Here is a 15,989-nt window from a genome sequence, read left to right on the forward strand (position 1 = left end):
AGTTCAGACTTTTTACTTTGAAAATCTTTGCTTTGTTGTTTTTGCCTATTTTTTTATAAACACATGAAACTATCCAAGATGCTCAGTTGACACTCATGTACACAGATCTCTATGGGAGGATATTCTCTCCTGATCACCACGGTCTGAGTAGGGGGTAGGGGGTACATCAGCTTGAGATTCCTAAATGTCATGGGTATTTCAGTGCTGGGGGACGTCAGCTTTCTAGATGTGTTGTCACCGAAGATTCTGATATAAGCCGTGATCACAGAGTAAAGCTCCGAAGACCAGCTGACAGGTCAGCCCTTCATGGCCCTCCTTCTTGCTTTCACTCATTTATTCCCTCACCCAACCAGTGTTTCCCAAGCACTTTCTCATTCAGAGCCATTTTCTGTACACCATGGATGCTGAAATGGGTCAAAACCAGAAACTCACAGTTGACAGAGAAGACAGACTCACAGACAGTCCTGGCAAGATGGTACAGGATGCAGGTGGCAGGAAAGGGGGCACTGCGGGGGGTGGGGCACTGCTGGGGGTCGGGGGACGCTGCTGAGGGGTGGAGCGGGTGAGGGCTCCACCAAGAAGGCGTGGCTTCAGGCAGATGGAGGAGCCAGAGGAAGAGGGAGGGAGTCAGGCTACGGGATAGATGTGGCCCCATGAATTTAGGCTTTCGGTTTATCTACCCAGGAGACATTTAATGAGCAGCTCCCCTTGCTAGGCATTCTCTAGATGCAGCAGGGACCAAAGTAAAGTCCTCGTGCTCACACGCTGTCCATGGTTGGGGGGACATAAAATAAATAGACATGAAATGTAAGGAGGTGAGGGGTCGGTGCAAAACAACCACGTAGGGAGTGGGGAGCACTATGTTAAGGCGGTGCATTGGGAACAGCCTTCCCCACAGGATGGCACTGGAACAGGAAACCCTGGAGGGACCCATGAGGATGGTGTCCCTTCCTCCCTGGGAGAAGAGTTAGGAAGTCTGTAGAGTCTTGATGCTACAAAGAATCCTGGAGGCCATGTGGCCTAAACTGTTGGCCAGAGCAGAAATATTCTCTCTAGCATGCCTCCTAGATGGCTAATCCATTTCTACTTGGATATCCTGTTGATCGTGAGGGACTACCATCCCTTGGAGATTGTTATGGGTTGAATTATGTCCCCCGCTAAAGATACGTTGAAATCCTAAGCCCCGTTACCAGCAAATGTGCCCTGATTTGGAAATAGCATCTTGCAGATGTGATGGAGCTCAGGTGAGGTCAGGCAGGTGGGCCCTAATCCAGTCTGACGAGTGTCCTTACAAGAATTGGGAAGTTTGGACACGGACACAGAGGGAGAGCCCTCTGTGAAGATGGAGGCAGAGATCGTGGACTTCCTGAGCATCGGCAGCTAGGAGAGGGGCCTAGGCTCGTAGCCCTCAGAAGGAACCACCCCTTGCAATGCCTTGATTTTGGTGTTGAAATCTCGTTGGTTATGCTTTGTTACAGCAGCCCTGGGGACAAGTACAGTTCCCCATGTCCATGTGGGCAGCTTGTCCTCCTTGAAAATCCCTCCTGTTTTTAACCAGACGTCTACACCAGTAGTTCCATGTGAGCAAACACAGGGACTAACCAGGCGAATTGTCTGCATCGTCCTGACACATCCTCTGCAGGGCCCCTCCCTCCTGCTCTCTTGCCTTCTCACGGCCACCACCCGAGGCCTGACTGTCACCCTGTCTTCACTGGCCTCCACTGACCTCACATCCATCCCCCGGGCCCCGGGGCGTTCTCCACACACCAGCCAAGGGGGTCTTCTCATGACCCTGACCGGGACACTTGCTAGAAGCCCTGTGCTGGCATGCTCTTGGTAAAACCCTAATCCTCACACAGCCTGCAAGGCTCCATGTCATCTGCCCAAGCCAGTGAGGCCCGGGTTGGAGATACTTTGTGTGCACATGATCGCAATTGCCAGATTTTGAAGAAGACAGAGGGACTAGGACAATGATGGGAGCTGTAGGGAGGCGGGTGTCAGGTGATGAAGAGGAAGACCTTTCTGTCTGAGCTCTATGATAACAGAAAGCATGCCTGGAGAAGCAGGTAGTTCCCCATCACCGTCTGTGTGTGTATATGTGTGTGTGTGTGTGTGTGTGTGTGTGTGTGTGCAAAGCAGAAGCTGGGGGACTCCTTGGCAGGGAAGGTGTTAAGGAAATCTGAGCATTGGTTGGAAAGATGACTTAGCTGACATCCAGGGTTTATCTTATTTCATCTTTAAATGTTTCATCCTACAGTTTCTTTCAGATGCTCTTCAGGTAGAATACAGTCTGTCTTTCCAAATCAGAGTTTCAAGAGTTATCTGTCTAGCCAGCTAGCTATAACCCATCTGTCCACTCATCCGTTCATCCATCCATCCATCCAGCCACCCACCACCATCCCTTTATACATATATATATATCCTTCCATCTACCTGCCCACTCATCCATCCATCCATCCACCCATCCATCCACCCATCCATCCAGCATATATATGTCCTTTCATCCACCTACCCTCTCATCCATCCATCTGCCCAGCCACCGCACCCATCCATCCATACATATGTCCTTCCACCCACCTACCCTCCCACCCAGGCATCCATTTACCCATCTCTATGTTATGTTTCCTTCACATATTCTTTTCTTTGCCATAAAGAATGATATCAAGGAAGACTATGGCAGACGTACCTACAGCAACATCAGTGTGAAATAACATTTTCTAGCATCTGTTTTGTGCTAGGCACTAGCTAGGTGCTTTGAGCATGTTGGTGTGACTGAGGCAGTCGATAGAGGGTAGAGTGAGGACTCTGCAACCACATGCCATGGCTTCGAATCCCTGCTCTGCCACTTAATAACTATGCTGCTTTCAACAAGGTCTTTTACATTTTCTGTGCCTCAGTTTCTTCACCTGTAAAAAAAAAAAAAAAAGGTTAATCACCTACCTTATAAGATTGTTGTGAGGATTAACTGGGTTGATATTTGTAAAGCTATTAAAACAAAGCTTGTACATAAGAGGTGCTGCTACTAATCCTCTTAATGACTTTCACTTGACATGGGTGATAATATTCTCATTAACCAACCTGGAAACTAGGCTCAGAGACATCAGGTAACTCACTTGAGTCACCCAGCTCTGAAGGGATGGTGCTGAGATTAGGGGCTGAGTTGCTGTGACTCCCGAGTTCATTGTGCTTTCAGACATGAGGAAACACTCACCACCTTCTGTGATGAGGTGATTAGTGGGTGCCTGAAAGGGAGCTGGGAGGAAAGTTCCAGGAAGATTAGAAGTGGGCAGAAGAACGCTCACTTCTTTTCATCTGTCGCAGAGGATTGGTGCATGGGGGTGTGGCCAGTGAGTGGGCGGGGAGCGGGCAGTGATTAGGAGCTGGTGGTATTCTTCTCCCTTCCTGGAGCATGAGGCCAGGAGAGGGCGGGCCGGCTCCACCCGGCTTCTGAACAAAGGGCTCTACAGGAGGAAAATATCACAGAGGAAGGATGCAGGCTGCTGACACCTTGTATCCTACACTCTGAGTTTTTACTAAACCAGAAGTGTATGGTTTAATCGTAACTTTTACTGATGTCTCGCTCATATACGGTGACTATTTTCACTCTGATTTAAGCTCTCACTAGTTTTGACAGTGAAGATACTCAGGAGGTATTTTCCCCGCTCAATTTGCATTGTCCAGGCCCTCAAATTGACAGTTACAAATATGATTTTTGGTCCTGGCACGGAATCCCCCTGCAGTGTTGGCTGTCCGTGGAAACTGGCTCCTAGGAGGAAAATTTCAGTTTCCCTAGTACTGATTGGTTTTCGAGGGTTTTCACTGGTTATGCTCACCCTAGCTAACTCGAAGATGCTGGATTTGTACTGTGAAAAATGGGCGTGGGGCGCCTGGGTGGCTCAGTCGTTAAGCGTCTGCCTTCAGCTCAGGTCATGATCCCAGGATCCTGGGATTGAGTCCCACATCGGGCTCCCTGCTCGGCGGGAAGCCTGCTTCTCCCTCCCCCACTCCCCCTGCTTGTGTTCCCTCTCACACTGTGTCTCTCTCTGTCAAATAAATAAATAAAATCTTAAAAAAAAAAAAAAAAAGAAAAATGGGCGTGGATACTTCTTTTTCCTTCTGAATTAATTATCCTCCATGCTAATGAGGTCTCTTTTCACATTCAAGAGAACATTTTCTGCCTTGTGTGTCAAATCCTGTCCTCATTTTGTGTTCTGACACCTCACTTGCCGTTTGGTGAGAACTCGATTAATTTTTACATGAAATAAATAAGGAAAAAGACACGAATGTCATTCCCTTTTCTTGATTATCAGTAGCTAATCAAAGTACTAATCAGGCCTGGGATAATTTAAGCTGTGTCGTTTCTTTTAGAAAGAGGTTGTCGTAAGCGAGCCTGTTCATAAACTTGAACGGCTTCTATTTATTAAGTATCTCTCGTGCTGGACACGAAGGCCCGCCTTTACAACAGGTGGATGGCTGGTACGGGGTGTGTATGCAGCAGAACCAGCCTGGGCAAATACGCTCATCTTACAATGCAGTGACAAGATGACATTTTTGTGACCTGGAAAAAAATGGATGTCCCCTGGAACACAGTGTCTGAATCCTGCCAACTTGCAGTAAGAATCTCAGCCCAGCATATGTGACTCACAGGGGCTCCGGCTGTCTCATGGAGCCGTTAGGGACTTCTGGGGGGTGTGGAAAATACGCACATTTCATTATAAACGATTTAAGATGCCACAGGAGACAGTTGGAGTTACCTCCACAGCAGTGGACCCGGTCCCGTATGTCGGCAATGAATTCCTAATACTTATTTTCCTCTCCTGTGGCCATTTGGGAAATGAACAGATGAGAGTTAGCCTCATTAGCTGCATGGTATTTTAATTGGTTTAAAGGGACATTTTTCTTTCCTTTGTGGCTTTGGGACATCCTGGCAGTTTTCTTTGTTGTTGCTTCTGACAGCTGATCCATGGTGATTAACATTAAAACTGTTTAAACAGAAAGTGCTTATGAGATTGTCCCCCCAGGCATTTGGGAAGGGCGAGCTGTGCGGGATACTCTATTCTGCCGCTGCTGTCCTGGGATGCGAATAGCCAGGAACAGGGAAACAGGGATGACTTAGAATAAACAAAATTCGAGATGCTATGCCGTGCATTTTAAAGATTGTTTGATTGATTATATTTATTCATTTAAGAGTGAGAGAGGGAGAGCACGCGAGTGGGGAGGGGCAGAGGGAGAGAGAGAATCTCAAGCAGACTCCATGCCAAGCACAGAGCCCAACGCGGGGCTCGATCTTTTTTATTTTATTTTATTTTATTATTTTATTATTATGTTATGTTAATCACCATACATTACATCATTAGTTTTGATGTAGTGTTCCATGATTCATTGTCTGCATATAACACCCAGTGCCCCATGCAGAACGTGCCCTCCTTAATACCCATCACCAGGCTAACCCATCCCCCCGCCCCCCTCCCTTCTAGAACCCTCAGTTGATAGACATTGCGGGGCTCGATCTTATGACCCCGAGATTACAACCTGAGCTGAAACCAAGAGTCGGATGCTCAACTGACAGAGCCACCTAGGCGCCCCTACACCGTGCGTTTTATATTTCTTATCTCTTTTAACCATGAACAGTACCCTGTGAGGGCGGTCCCCTTTCTGCTGCAGGGGAATGAAGTCCTTAGTGCCCAGGTCCCTCAGCTCGCAGGTGGTTTGACAACAAAGACCTACGGAGATGTCCTTCTGTTCGTCCCAACCCCCGTGCTCCTGGTAAAGCACTTGCAGTTTACCCAACCGGCAGCCACAAGGTTTTCTTGTGCAAGTTAATCAATGAATCAATGAATCAATGAATCAATGAATGAAGGAGGAAGTGGTCAGGTGTTGGAGTTTCATCTTCAGCAGTCACAAATTACCACAAACTTGGTGGCTTAAGACAACCCAAGTGCATTGTCTAACGGTTCTGGAGGTCAAAGTCCCAAACAGGCCTCCCCAAGAAAAATCAGCATGTCAACTCTAGGGGACACTTGGTTTCCTTGCCTTTTCCAGCTCCTTGAGACTGCCCCTCTCCCTGGCTCCTGGCCCCTCCTCCCTCTTCGAAGCTGATGATCCCGTTCCTCCCACTCCTGCTTTCTCCTCACCTCTCCTTCTGATGCCACTTGTCTTCTGCCTCCCTCCTCCCACTTTTAAAGACCCTTGTTAGTCATCTCTCTATGGTCAAGGTCAGCTGACAAGCAACCTTGTTTCTCTAATCCAGCATTAGTCAGAGGTTCTGGGGATTAGGATGTGGACATCTTTGGGGGACCATTGTTTTGCCTGCCACAAGAAGCATCCTTAAAGATGTCAAATCTACTGTGTCTGTCTCAGCAGAGAAGTCATTTTTTTCTGAGTCTGTGGAACATTGTTTGGTTCATTGGACATTTAACCATGCATGCTCTACCCAGAGCATCTCTTGTGCTTCCCTCTTGCTTTGTGACCCAGGACGCTCTGCACGTGTGATGTTCAGTAAGTACTTGGCGGAGAAAATGAAAGATGAGATGCATGAGCTGTTATTTAAAACTAGACTAATTGGGTTTTGTCTAAAGGACACAGGAGCTGGTCTGACCTAAGATGGAAAAATCTGAGCATCGAAAAGAATAATGACTGCATTTGATTGAAACCCACCAAATCTATAAAAATCTGTAATTTCATAGCGATACTGTGCAGAGGCAGGGAATGTTCCTAGGTTCAGCTAAATAAACACTTGGACTCAGAAGACTCCCATAAGCCCCACTTGACCCCGTGTATGCACACGGCTGGAGGGCAGGAACATGGCTTGCTGTGAGGACGTCAGGCATGCTTCCATGGGTGTCCTTGCCCCAGGTCACACTGCACATGGTTTTTCCCCACGTGACACAGCTCTGCTGCAAGGAGCTGTAATCCACATCAGGCAGGTGTGAGAGCCTTCCTGTCTTAAAAGCTTCTTCCCCCACGGGTGCCAGAATCTCTTGTAACAGCTCATAGGCAGAGCATCCAGGGTCCCCACAAGGGACACACCCAGTTCCCAGAGTCACCTCACTCTTCCCTGTTAGGTATCCATGGTTCGCTGACAGGTCCTCCCATCCCGATGTGATCTACCAATCAGGTGTCATCGTCCCCCTAAGCCATGTTGCCTGGTAACATATTTGATATTCTTCCCGTTACCGGTTTTCTGGGTAAACGTGATCCAGAGCTCAGACTCTCAGGGACTTGGCCAAAGTTTTATCAACCTTTTCCTCTCATACCAAACTAAACCAAACTAACAACAACAAAATAATAGACCCAAACACATTCGTCACCATTGGAAGTTCCTATGACAACCAACTGTCATGAGCAAAGGATCAAACATCCATTCTGTCTACACACTTTATGTCAGAGTAATTGGATTGTTGAAGAACCTCAGCTTTAAGAATGTGGAAGGGATAGAATTAGAAAATGTGTATTTTTCAAACCCTAATGAAATCATGGATCTAAGTGACAGTTACATGTGGACACCATTAGGTGAAAGTGGATAGATTTTACACTGCCCGGATCATGTTGGCCCCACTTTAGCCTACGGATCCCTCTTAGTAGTGACCCACCGTCTGACCTGATGGGAAGCACATGGTATTTTGGAAAGCACTTACAGGGTATTTTGGAAAGCAAATTAAGTCTGATTCTAATCAAGTCATAAGGTCCAACTAGTACTTTACAGGAAATACACAGGCTAGGGGAACAGTGACACCCCGTGGAAAGAATCCACCAAACCAGGATGTGGGGCTTTCTGCAGGGTAAATAATCCGGCTTCCCCACCAGATCAATGGTGTAAAAAGAAAAACAGGGTAGGGGGGCAGAATAAAATGGACTTAACTGACATTGGGGGGATCATGTTTGGTTCTTGAATGAAACTTCCCACTGTAAAAATCATTTTGACACACTTGAAATAGCTTGAATAATGACTGATATTAATTATTGGAGTTACTGTTAATATTTTAAATATGATTGATAATATATTTGATATGATCATGACATCAAGGTTAGGTAAAACAGATACATGTGTAGATATGCATATGCACATGCTTATATGGCATATATCCTTGACAGTTAAAGATGCACAGTGAGGCATTTACAAGTAAAATGGAAAACATGGGATTTGCTTTAAAATGCTCAAGCACCGGGGTCTTGGGATGGAGCCCCGCATCGGGCTCCCTGCTCAGGGGGGAGCCTGCTTCTCCCTCTCCCTCTGCCTGCCGCTCCCCCTGCTTGTGTTCGCTCGCTCTCTCTGTCAAATAAAATCTTTTTAAAAATGCTCAAACAAACATTAAGAGAGTAACTAAAACGAGTTTGGTAACTGGTGACAATTTTTGAGGTTGGGGTAGCAAGTACATTGGGAGTCATACTCTTCTCTCTACTTTTAAATGGTTGACAATCTCTATAATAATGTTTTCTTTTTTTTAAATAATTTTATTATGTTATGTTAGTCACCATACAATACATCATTGGTATAATAATGTTTTCTTAAGACCCTTATCTTTTTACAATAAGATGCCACTTTCTCTCATCACATTATTGAAGATTTTTAAGCATTGTAGAGGGAGGCGTGAAATAAGGATCCTACTGCTTTGCTGGGGGAGTTTTGTTGGAAAGCGGTTTGGCAGGGTGTTCTAGGAGGCTTTGAAACGTTGCTCACATTTGATTCAGTAACTTCACTGTGGATCTCGTACTGAGAATATCATTGTGAATAGCAAAAACTCTTCACAAAGATATTTGCTGCAGGATTATTTTAGGTTTTGAGTTTCTCAAGTAACCCAAATGTGCAACACTAGAAAAATGGCTTAAATGAATCATGGTACATCACAAGGTGAACCATTTTGCAACCATTGTAAAGGAAACTCTTGCAGTTTTTTTTTTTTTTTTAGGATTTTTTATTTATTTGAGAGAGAGAGAGTGCACGTGAGAGACAGAACAGGATCGGGGGGAGGGGAAGAGGGAGAGGGAGAAGCAGACTCCTGGCTGAGCAGGGAGCCCGATGCGGGGCTCGATCCCAGGACCCTGGGATCATGACCTGAGCAGAAGGCAGATGCTTCACTGACTGAGCCACCCAGGCGCCCAACATTTACAGTTTTTAAACACCCCCGGAAGATGCCTGTTACAATGCTAATTGAAAAGAAAAGGACAAATTTGTCCTTGTATCTGTGTAAATGCTGTGCATCCATGGAAAAGCATAGGCACAGAAAAAAAAATTATTGGAAACAAATACAACCAAATTCCTTCATTGGTTTTGTTGAAATGTTGGCCTTACAGTGAATGAAGTCGTCTTCTCTTTGTCTTTATTTTCCGTATTTTTAAAATCATGAACATAAATTAATTTTTTCTGTACATCATTTTATACCTCTATAGAGGTATAATTAGCATATTGTAAAATTCACCCACATTAAGAGTATAGTCTGATTCATTACTATAAAACATACAGTCATGCAACCACCACCACAGCCAAGTTGTAGAACCTGGGACCCTGTGCAGCATCTCGTCGATATTTCTTGAGTACACTTTATTTTTAGAGCAGTTTCAGATTTACAGAAAAACTGAGAAGCTAGTGCGGAGTGTTCCCACGTACTCTGTATTCGGTTTCCCCTGTTGTTCACCTGTTACATGACAGTGGCACACTTATTACCATCAGTGAACCAACGTTGGTACATTAGGATTAATCAAAGCCCAGCCTTCATTCAGATTTCCCTAGTTTTTCTAATGACCTTTTTCTGTTCCAGGATCCAGGGTACCATATTACGTTTAGTTGTTATATCCATTAGTTAATTTTTAATTAGAAAAAAGTTAAATAAATTGTAGTTTAAAATTCTCCAAATATGTTAACTATCCATTTCTCCCTTGGCCTCCTCATTGTTGCTGTCACCTGTTGACAAAGACCAGGCCTTGTATTAGTTCTGTTCCTTACAGTTTCCAGCGTGGCACCCTGCAAATTGAATAAAGTAGAATCTGTGGATTTAGTTGCTGGCCATTAGTAAGTGGCTGGAGCAGGAGAGGGAGGAAGCGGAGGAGGGAAAAGGGAAAAAGAAAGTCCTTACCTACAAATGATTTAAAACCTCAGAGCTCTGAGGGGCCTTTGGTTTCTGCTGTGACTTCGTGTGGTGGCATCCTCTTGGCTTTTGTGTCTCCCAGGTTGGAGATTGCAACCCTGAATCGGGCGGACTCAGACCTGGAGGCTTGTCGAACCCAAATCAGCAGAGACATCATTGCCCTTCTGCTGAAGAGCTTGACCAGCGCTGGCCACCTCTCCCCCCAAGTAGAGAGGAGGATGGGTGCGGTTTTCAAACAGCAGTTTCTATTGCTGGAGAAAGAAATTCAAGAGGAGTATGATCGGAAGATGGTGGCCTTGACGGCGGAATGTGACCTGGAAACGAGAAAGAAGATGGAAAACCAGTACCAGAGGGAGATGGCGGCGATGGAGGAAGCGGAAGAGTTGCTGAAACGTGTCAGTGAGAGGGTAAGGCAGCCTCGAAAGGAGGGCTTCATTCGCCTCTCTGCTCCCTCTCAGGGATTCATCATTTATCCATCCATCTGCCCATCCTTCCACCCATTCACCCACCCACCAATCCTCCCCACCCATCTATCCATTCACCTGTCCATTCACCCATTCATCAGTCCACCCACCGCTCTTCCATCCATCTGTCCATCCACCCACCCACCACCCTTCCATCCACCTGTCCATCTATACATCCATCCATCTATCCCTCTACCTACCATTCTTGTCCATCCACCCATCCATCCATCCATCCATCCATCCATCTACCTACCACTCTTCCACCCACCCATCCAACCATCCAATTTTCCGTCCACCTATCCATTCACCCATCCATCTAGCCATTCACTCACCCACCACTCTTCCATCCACTCATCCATCTATCCATCTGCCTACCACTCTTCCATCTACTTGTCCACCTACAGTCCATCTATCCATCTACCCACCCACCACCCTTCTGTCCACCTGTCCATCTATACATCTATCCATCTATCCCTTCCCTACCATCCGTCTGTTCACCTGTACATCCACCCATCCATCTGTCCATCCATCCATCCATCTGTCCATCCACCCATCTACCTACACTCTTCCGTCCACCCATCCACCCACCCATCTATCCACCCACCTGCTACCCTTCCATTTACTTGTCCATCTACAGTCCATTCATCCATCCATCTACCTACCACTCTTCCACCCACCCATCCATCTGTCCTTCCACCTGTCCATTCACCCATCCATTCAGCCATCCACTCACCTACTACTCTTCCATCCACCTGTCCATCTATACATCCATCCATTCACCTACCTACCACTCTTCCATCCACCCATCCACCCACCCATCCACTCATCCACCCACCCATCCATCCATCCATCTGCCTACTCACTACCCTTCCACCTGCCTGTCCATTCACCCACCCACCCACCCACCACTCTTCCATCCATCTGTCCATCTATACAGCCACTCATCCATCTACCTACCTCCCTTCTATCCACCCATCCACCCATTCATCCATCCATCCACCTACCACCCTTCCATGTACTTGTCCATCTACAGTCCATCCATCCACCCACCCACCACCCTTCCATCCACCTGTCCATCTCTACATCTATCCATCCATCCCTCTACCTATCATCCTTCTGTTCACCTGTCCATCTACCCATGCACCCATCCATCTATCCATCCACCTGTCCAGTCTACCTATCCATTCAGCTATCCATCTATCCATTCACCCACCCACCACTCTTCCATCCACCTGTCCATCTATCCATCCACCCATCCATCTACCTACCATCCTTCCATCCATCCATCTATCCATCCATCCATTCATCTGCCTACCACCCTTCAGTGTACTTGTCCATCTACAGTGCATCCATTCATCCACCCACCCACCACCCTTCCATCCACCTGTCCATCTCTACATCTATCCATCCATCCCTCTACCTATCATCCTTTTGTTCATCTGTCCATCCACCCATCCGTCTACCCACCTACTACCCTTTCTTCTACTTGTCCATCCAACCATCCAGAATTTATTTAGAAAGCCTTTATTGATCACTTACTGCCTCTTGGTCACTGGGCTAGGCAGTGAAGTACAGAGGAAATGAGACATGGTTCTTGGGTTCAAGAAGTTCATAGTTTAATGGAGGATCTTCACATATAGAAGATGTGACCTCATTCAACTATATTAGAATAGAGATATATTCACAGTGCCATGGGACATCATGGGGAGAGTAGAAAGGCTTCATTCATGGAAGAGTGCACCACAGAGAGCATGGCTCAGGGAGGTTGTGATGTCAGTGTGTGTGTGTGTGTGTCCATCTGGGCTGCGCTGTGCTAGATCGTGGAGCCCTCCCACACCAGCTCCACCATCAGACAAACCTGGACTCCCATTCCAGTATATTCCAGTTCTGCTCCTGAAGGCTGTAATTAGCCTGACTCTGAAACAAGGCTGAGGGCGCCCCCTCTGGGGTGGCTGGGAGAGGTCGTGCAGGAAAAGCAGCCAGCCGGGGCATGGGCTGCTCCAGGCTCAGTGCACAGCGCTCTGCTCTGAGAGTTCTGACCTCTCAGCCTTCCTAGGGCTGGCCTCTGTTGATCAGAGATCAAGCCTCATTTTTCTAAGAGATGTGTCCATTTCTGTCTTGAGGGAATCGTGCCAGAGTTTTTTCCTGAGTGTATCAAATCAAGCCTGATTTCTGTTTTCCTCTGTGAGAGCTGGCTTGTTCAGTCCCTGTGGCTTGAGCCCACATTTCTTGGTCTGGAAATCTGTCATCCTGGGGAGGTCTAACACCTGCTTAGGAACAGGCTTCTGAACTGCTAACTTCCATTCCCCAGACTGCTGGCCGCGCACAGAGATCCCCTGGCAGTGGACACACAGGGCTGATGGCTCGTGGCTCTCAGCAGGTCATCTGTCGTCAGCCCGCACACACGCACGCTGGGCAGTGACACAAAGAGGCAAGATTCGTGCTGTCTCAGCCCCACCTGCCCCCTTGTATCCCGGCCCCCTCACCTTAATATGCCTCCCGTTTTCTGCTTGGCTCCCATATGAGTTTCTGTGGGCGCTGTAACAAATGACCACAGATTTAGTGGCTCAAAGCAACAGATTTTGATTTTTTCATAATTCTGGTGGCCAGAAGTCCTAAATCAAGGTGCTGCCGGGCATGCCCCTCTGAAGTCTCTAGGGGAGCATCCTTTCTTGTCTGTCTCAACTTCTGGTGGCTCCAGATGTTCCTTGGCTGGTGGCCACATCACTCCTGTCTTGATTTCTTGTCTTCGCATGGCCATCTTCTGTCCTGGGACTGTCACCTATTCTGTCTCTTTTAAGGATGCTTGTCTTTGGAGTTAGGGCCCACCCAAATAAGCCAGGATGGTCTCCTAAGAGCCTTAACTTGATTACATATGTAAAGATTCTCATTCCAAATAGAGCCACATTCACAGGTTCTGGGTTAGGATGTGGTTGTGTGTCATGGCAGGGAGCGGGGTGGGGGGAGGCACTCTTCCAGCCAACAGAGTTCTGCTGGCTGACCCCACTCTCTGACCTCCCTCCGTGACTACACTGGCTGGTCCACACCGAGTCTCCCTGAGCTGGGCACTTCAGAAACCATGCCGAGCTCACAGAGCCGTGATTCAGCCCCTAAACCATCTCACGATCTCTCGTTCTCTTCTCTCTTAAATTTGTTATAGCTTTTGTTCCCATGGACACAGTGCCTACTTGGAAAGTGTTAGAAAACAGGAGTCAGCAAACTAGACCCATGAGCCCAGGCTAACCCGTGGGTGGAGAATGGTTTTTACATTTTTGAAGGATTGTAAAAAATCAAAGCAAAACAAAACAAGTAGAGGAATGTGTAACAGCAAACCTTAGGTGGCCTGCAAGCCTTAAAATATTTATCTGGCTCTTTACAGAAAAGTTTGTCAACTCCAGCTCCAAAATAGAAAAAGAAAAACCTTGGAAAAAAAATATGTGGAACCCATGTCACCATCCAAGGCAGACAGACGTTCATTTGGTCTGGTTTTGGAGCTCCTACTATGCCCCTGACCCCGGAGATACAGGGATGCTAAGGCTGTCCCCACTCCTGTCTTCGGATTTCAGCATACATTTTGACCTTTTGCTTTATACAATTTTTTTTTAACAAATTCAGGTGTATGCAGTTCATAGGATTATATGTTTTGCTCGTTCTCACTTAATATCACGGTATAAACATATTCTGATTGTATTAAGTGCCGTCACATTTACACTGTGTGCAGGCATTGTTCTAAGCACATCATGCAGACCTTCTCATCAGATCTTCACACCGCCTCAGGGAGGTGGAAATTGATAGGATCCCACTTTTCCAGCTGAGGAAACAGATTCGGAGAAGGTCACCTGCCCGAGGACACATGGGTGGGACCAAGACGCGGACCCAGGCAGCACGCGCCGACCCCGCCCCTGCCCGCCCGCATGGTGCAGTGCAGCCTCAGATACACTTGCTGTCATGGGCCAGGTTAACCCATCCGGCTGGGCTTCTACATTTAGCGACCAAAAGGCTGCCTGGAACAATGTAGTTTTAAGTGTTTCTCCGATATTGGCACAGATCGGTAGGGCCGAGAGGAGGGATGGCGGGACAGAGTGCTCCCGATTCCCTCTGCACCTGCCCCCACTCCCCAGTCTGCTGGCTTGCAGCGGGAGGCCGCCATCGCGCTGGGTCCCATGGGTCACCCCGTTCAGAGACCAGTCGCCTTATCTGAGTCAGTGTGCTTCCAAAAATAGCATCCGAACGGCAAAAGTCGATAGATTCTCTTCCAGGCCATGCAAGCCACTCCATCTTACAAAACTGCTGATGACCTTGTAACTTATCTGTACATTTATCATAGTCATCTTTAAATAAAATGCACGGAAATATATTGGACATATTACTCCAGCAAGCATTCGATTTTTTTAAAAAAAAAGCAGAATTGGGTTTTTGAGTAGCGTTTAGGAATTCCAGTAATTAGAGACGAGATCTGTTCACATTTAAACGCCTGTGTCATCTCGTAGAGTTTTTAAAGCCTGTCTCCACTGAGAGGCCCTGGGGGGAGTGGTAGTGACTATAGACCCTGCAGAGACAGCTTGGGTTCAGATCCTCACTCTGTTCTTGCAGAAGGTGCATTGCTCGGTCTCCCTGGGTCTCAGTTTCCCCATCCTGCAATTGGGGATACAATTTTTACAATTTGCCCGTCTTGTTAGACTGAGTACAGGGAGTATAATTTGGTACAGACACGATTTTCTGCCACGGTCTCACATTTTTGATGGCGCAGAGTCAACATTATGAATGGCGAGTTGCTCTGGAACAGCCTGGCCCAGACCTCTGATTCTCAAACCAAAATTGAAGTGCCCTCTCCCGGTCCATGTTCCCCTTGACTCTCTCCACAGGGTAGGTTACTTTTTAGGGAGAGCTGAAAACCATAGGATAAACATGCCTCATTTCCCTGCAAAGTCCATTGCGGTGGAAAGTTCAATGGAGAGTTGGGGTCAGTGACCATGACTTCAACATATGTTTAAAAATGCACGTTTGTTGCCATTATATAAAGTATAAAACTTCGTATAAAACTGCAGGCTTCCAGCTTCTCGTGAAACACAGGGAGATGTGCTGCACTGCGTCCAAATTCCTGCAGAGCCCCCTTTGGTGGGCTGAGTGGTGACTGGCCCTGTAGGCAGGCCTTGTTCTCCACTTTGCCCCACTCCCCACCACTCCCTAGTGTCTCTCATACCAGGACCGTTCACTCACTTCCATCTAGGAGCTGCCCTTGGCGGTTGTGGGGTGGGGCGCCCCCCTGCTTTATGGTGTAGCCTTCTCATCAATTCTCCCAGAAGATTGAACTAGGTCAGGGGGTGAACATATTTCTGCAGGTCTCTGGACCCCTCAGGAGGCCAGTGTAGATGGAAGTGAGGGTGGCTCCCATCATAAATTCATTTTAGGGAGTATTTCACCATGACACAAGCATATC

At 47.1% G+C, this 15,989-nt stretch overlaps 1 protein-coding gene across 5 annotated transcripts in view; it reads left to right on the plus strand.

Annotated features, from left to right (window-relative positions):
- The window catches only part of EVC2 (EvC ciliary complex subunit 2), a 127,934-nt gene that overhangs the window by 59,417 nt on the left and 52,528 nt on the right, over positions 1 to 15,989 (plus strand). For all 5 annotated transcript variants that reach the window (XM_078068374.1, XM_036085913.2, XM_078068372.1 and 2 more), the window contains one exon: positions 10,168 to 10,492. In XM_078068374.1, the coding sequence (XP_077924500.1) occupies positions 10,168 to 10,492 (325 nt within the window). The remainder of the gene's footprint in view (positions 1 to 10,167; positions 10,493 to 15,989) is intronic.

Source organism: Halichoerus grypus, chromosome 3 (assembly GCF_964656455.1).
Source record: "Halichoerus grypus chromosome 3, mHalGry1.hap1.1, whole genome shotgun sequence".
Lineage (NCBI taxonomy): Eukaryota > Metazoa > Chordata > Mammalia > Carnivora > Phocidae > Halichoerus > Halichoerus grypus.